The sequence below is a fragment of the Dasypus novemcinctus genome, chromosome 6 (assembly GCF_030445035.2).
Source record: "Dasypus novemcinctus isolate mDasNov1 chromosome 6, mDasNov1.1.hap2, whole genome shotgun sequence".
Lineage (NCBI taxonomy): Eukaryota > Metazoa > Chordata > Mammalia > Cingulata > Dasypodidae > Dasypus > Dasypus novemcinctus.
In genome coordinates, this window is record NC_080678.1 from 88,638,180 (window position 1) to 88,642,575 (window position 4,396).

Genomic DNA, 4,396 nt, shown 5'->3' on the forward strand with positions numbered 1-4,396 from the left:
CAAACACACAAAGAAGAGATTCTGAGCTCTGAGTTCGTCAGAGGCCGGGCGTAGCTGATGCTGAGAAGGGGGCGGCACTGTTACCTGCTGAAGAGTAAACGTGGTTCTGTTCCGGCGCTGTTTCCGGCGCAGAAACCCATCGTCAAAATCCCCGGTAGAGTGGTTGCCAAAGGGTGCTGAGCCTAAGGTGAGCAAACCGGGTCAGCGTGAGAGGGGCTTCCCCACCCCCCGGGCGTCCCCCCAGCCACGTGCACACCTTGGGAGGACACCAGCCTCGGTCCCCTCCAAACAGACAGCCCCGCCCTTTCCCCTTCTGTCTCTCGCTTGCTCTTTCACCGTCTCCCAAAGATCTTTGACTTTGGACCCAGTTATGACCATTTCATGGGAAGGTCTGTGATGTCAACCCACTTCTTGTGAATTTCTGGACTCTGAGCCAGGAAGGACACGGGCTAGGGATGGCCTCTACCTGCCCTCCAGCTCCCAGCTGCTCCTCTGCCCGACGCGCCCTTTGACTAACCTGTTAATTTACTGTCCCCTGTCTCTACAGGCAGCAGGGGTTCAAGGCAGGGGTTGGGGGAGTGGGGCTGGAAAGGGAAGGAAACACCAAGCCTTTTTCCCAGCACTTTTCTCTGGGAACTTTAGGACATGACGAGGTAAGAAGTTTATAAATGAATATTAATTACCCTTGGTCACAGCTCATCAGCACCGTCGCGGATCTGTTATATAGATGTCAATTAAAAAAGATCCGCTCCGATGGCAGCTGTCCTGAATGCCAAGCAGACTTAACTAGGGCCACTCTCACGGGGCACCCCACCCTCTGGCCAAGCCTTCTAAAGGCCCGACAGCTCTCCCTTCCCTAGCAAAGAAAGGCTCCGTCCTCCCCAGCAGCCACCAAAGCTTGCTATAAAGCCAGAGCAGAGTTTGGCCCCAAACGTGCATTCAGATCATTTTCCAAATGTGCACTATTTACTTGATAGTCCACGATGGCTTCTTAGGAAAACAAATGAGCGTGTTTCCATTAAGCAGTGAATGTTTCACCTGCCACGGATGCCGCTCTCAGAACAACTGCACTTTCGGTTTTAGGCGCTTACAAGTCCTGCTGCCCAAACCCTCAGAAGGACCTTGGTCCCAGAGAAGCAGTCCTTCGGGTTTGTAAAATTCCGTCAACCAAAGTGAGGCCCTCCAAGTCACTGTTTTGCTCTCCAGGGCCACAGCCTTTGCCACAAGGCTCCCCACTATCTGCTAAAACCTTCTCCCACCATCTTCCTGGCCAAATCACATTCTTCCTCAAAACCCTAGTGACAAACATTTCTCTCCAACTCTTGGAAATGTTAAAGGGACAGCCTCAGAGCAGGCTGAATTCCCTTATTTTGCAGGAAATTCAATTGTCTCCTTTTGAAACAAAGCACGGGGCTGGTGAGGATGGAGTGCCACCTCTGAGAAATTACCATTGCAATGTTCCCTGGTCCTCTAAATTACACCTTTTTTTCCTCAAATTGTTATCCAACCTCTACATGTAAACACACAATATCGTTAAGTGAAACACTGCATGTCTAATTTTATCTCCACGAAGGCATGGTTCTAATTAATAAGAAAACAGATGAAAGCCCTAAGAGAAGAATGAGGAAAGATGGAAACACGCATTTTACTTAAAAATAAGGACATTGGTCAATAATGTGATGGAAAAACTAAACCCCTATGATAATGAAGTGAAACAAAACAGAATAACAATGAAATGCTATTTTCACCGTTTGGGCAGAAATAAAGACCATATGATAAGAGTGTAATAAAAAGTGCCTTCTCACTCATCATCTGTAGGGCATCAATAGGTGCAGGCTTTGTAGAGGGCCATTCGACAGTATCCATCAAAATTTTAAGTGAGCACATAGGTATTTAACCTATGATTATATGTATAAATGTGTGCTAAAAGAGAGAACAAAAAAAGTTCCTGGCAACATTAAAACAGGAAAAATAAACTGGAAGCAACCAAAGTGAGCAGTCATTTTCTGTAGAGCATAAAATGGAATACTACACAACTGTTTAAGAGAGAGCAGTAGATTTGCATGTTTGGCATGTTAAAGTCTCCAAGACATATTAGGAAGTGAAAAAGCAAAGTAGAAAGGATGTGGCAACAGGATCTCACTGTAAGACCCACACAGGAAAAAAATAATAATAACTATCACAAAAGCATGTTTTTCTTAAAGGAACCCCAAGAAAACAATAATACAAACACCTTTAGTAAAAGAGGTGGGGATAGAGGATTTTACTTTTCAATGTATACTTTTCTGTTCCATTTGAATGTCCTAAGCAGGTGGTGATAGTACTTTTTTATTTAATATCAGCCAAATGATTTGAGTATGAGCCACGCTTTGCTATCTTCTCTATGCCTCTCCATATGAATAAAAAATAAAATTTAAAAACCAGATAGGCCCTAATGAGATATCGTATTCCCCGGGTCTACCGACAGCCTTTCCAACTGCAGCAAAGCAATCCTCCCCAGCAACACCAAACTAAAATAAAACACCTCAATCTGCAAAACCAGCACAGAAACTCATTGGCAAAGGGATCCAAGCGTTCTCAAAAAGCCATCTCCTTTTCTTCTGGGTGTATCCATCAGAAACAGCATCTAGAATGTGCTCCAGACTGCGAGGTGAGCAGACAGCCCTGAGCTGAAAGCAGCTCAGGCCCCTGGGGCTGTGGCAACCGGGCCAGCACTCTCCAGAGTGACTCCTGAAACCTGCCCTGCACGCCGCTTCCATCTTATGTCCCCCAGAAAATCTACCCCGAGCTAAATGCCCAAGCCTCTGCCTTCTCCACTTTGTCCAGAAGAGTGGCCCCTGTGACCATCATTCCCGACCAGGGGCTCAGTGTGGAGAAGGCTGCCCTCCAGCCCGCCACACGTGCAGTGGGTCCCCCCATGCTGGTGCGCTGTCAGGGTGGGGTCCTCTCCAGGCTGTCTTGAGATGCATCTGTGTGGGTCCCTGGGGGTAGAGGGAGGAGAAAGGCAGGCCACCGTCTGGCCTTCCCCCGTTGGCATTCAGACAGAGCCGATGGGCTGAAGCACTGGCCCTGCTTAATTCCTTTAGAAAACCTTACTGAACTCATAAGATCTTTCGCGGGGAAAGAAACTTTCTGCGATCACTGAATGCTAACCGCCACCTGGGGCCAGGTGCACGCATGTCCTCCGATGTCTCTGGCATCCCAGGATGCCACCACCTGCCCCAGGTGTCCCTCCATTTTTCTGCCCGCAAAATTCTCCCACCCGGCACATAAATCAAAGAAGTAGGTTGCCAGAGCCCGGTCCTGGTATTGCATCCACAGTGATAAAATGTGTCCAGGCTGAGATGGCTGCTCTGCAGAAGGCCTGTCAAAGGGCCCACATTTCCCCCAAATACTAACACCCCCCACACGTGGAGGACCCAATCCTGGATCCCCGTGGTCTATGAGAGGCACCTGAGGCCCAAGCTACCCCCTTCTACCACCGCACCCCACTCAATCGGTGCAGAGACCACACTAGAGGAGAAATTTCTTCTAAAACCCCAACCATGACCCTGGGGCAGCCCCTGGGCAGGTGGAAAGGATGAGGGAGTTGTGAGGTCAGAAACCGAGCACATCCCAAAAGAGCCAGGTGTGTCAGGACACTGGCTCCGGGGGCAGCACCTGCCGGGGAAAGACCCTTTGGATGGCCGGGAATTGCTAGGGAGACCAGGAAGCAGCCAGCCTCTGCCACGTGAGCGCCTTGAACTTCCTAGATGTTGGCAAAACACCGTGAAAGATTGATGGGGCCCCTTGGGCAGGGAGCCCCGATTAGAGGCGTGACACCAGCATCTGTGCTGGGAGACCAGTCCCTGAGCGCGCATAGCCCCAGGCCACGGGGGCCCAGGCAGTGAGGGAGGTGGGAGGCAGGTGGCGACAGGGTGGGGGCCTGGAGCAAGGGTGTAGGGAGGGGTCCAGGGGCGCCCCGATTCCCGCCCCCCCAGGTGGCTGCGCCCATCTCAAGAGTGAGTCCCCCCACTGATCCCCAACGCGCCCCTCGGGCCCTTTCCGGTCGCTGCCGGGCTCCGGGAGCAGCCCGGAGACTCCCGGACTCGACCTGCCCAGCGCGCGGCGGCTTACTCACCCTCCAGCTGCGGCGGGCAGTGGAAATAAAACATCGCCGACGGCCGGATCGGCTGCTCGGGGAGGGTCCGGGGAGGCGGTCGTGAGGCAGACGGGCGCGCTCAGCTCCGGGCCTGGCTGCAAAGCCAACAGCGTCAGACCCTAAGTCTCCCCCTGCCTGCGCCCCGGCCTGGCCCTGGAGCGCACAGGCGCTCGCCTCGTAGAAACCCCCCTCCCCACGCCCTCAGCCCACAGGAGGGGAGTCGGCAGCGCTGTCGCCTGCGGAGCAACGTCGCGG

General features: G+C 52.2%; 1 protein-coding gene across 1 annotated transcript in view; it reads right to left on the reverse strand.

Annotated features, from left to right (window-relative positions):
* The window catches only part of DRGX (dorsal root ganglia homeobox), a 33,012-nt gene extending 28,858 nt beyond the window's left edge, over positions 1-4,154 (reverse strand). Inside the window, exons 1-2 of the mRNA XM_004453592.1 lie at positions 4,121-4,154; positions 85-182 (exon numbers count right to left, since the gene is read on the reverse strand). Of these exons, the coding sequence (XP_004453649.1) occupies positions 85-182; positions 4,121-4,154 (132 nt within the window). The remainder of the gene's footprint in view (positions 1-84; positions 183-4,120) is intronic.
* Between the last annotated feature and the right edge of the window lie 242 nt (positions 4,155-4,396).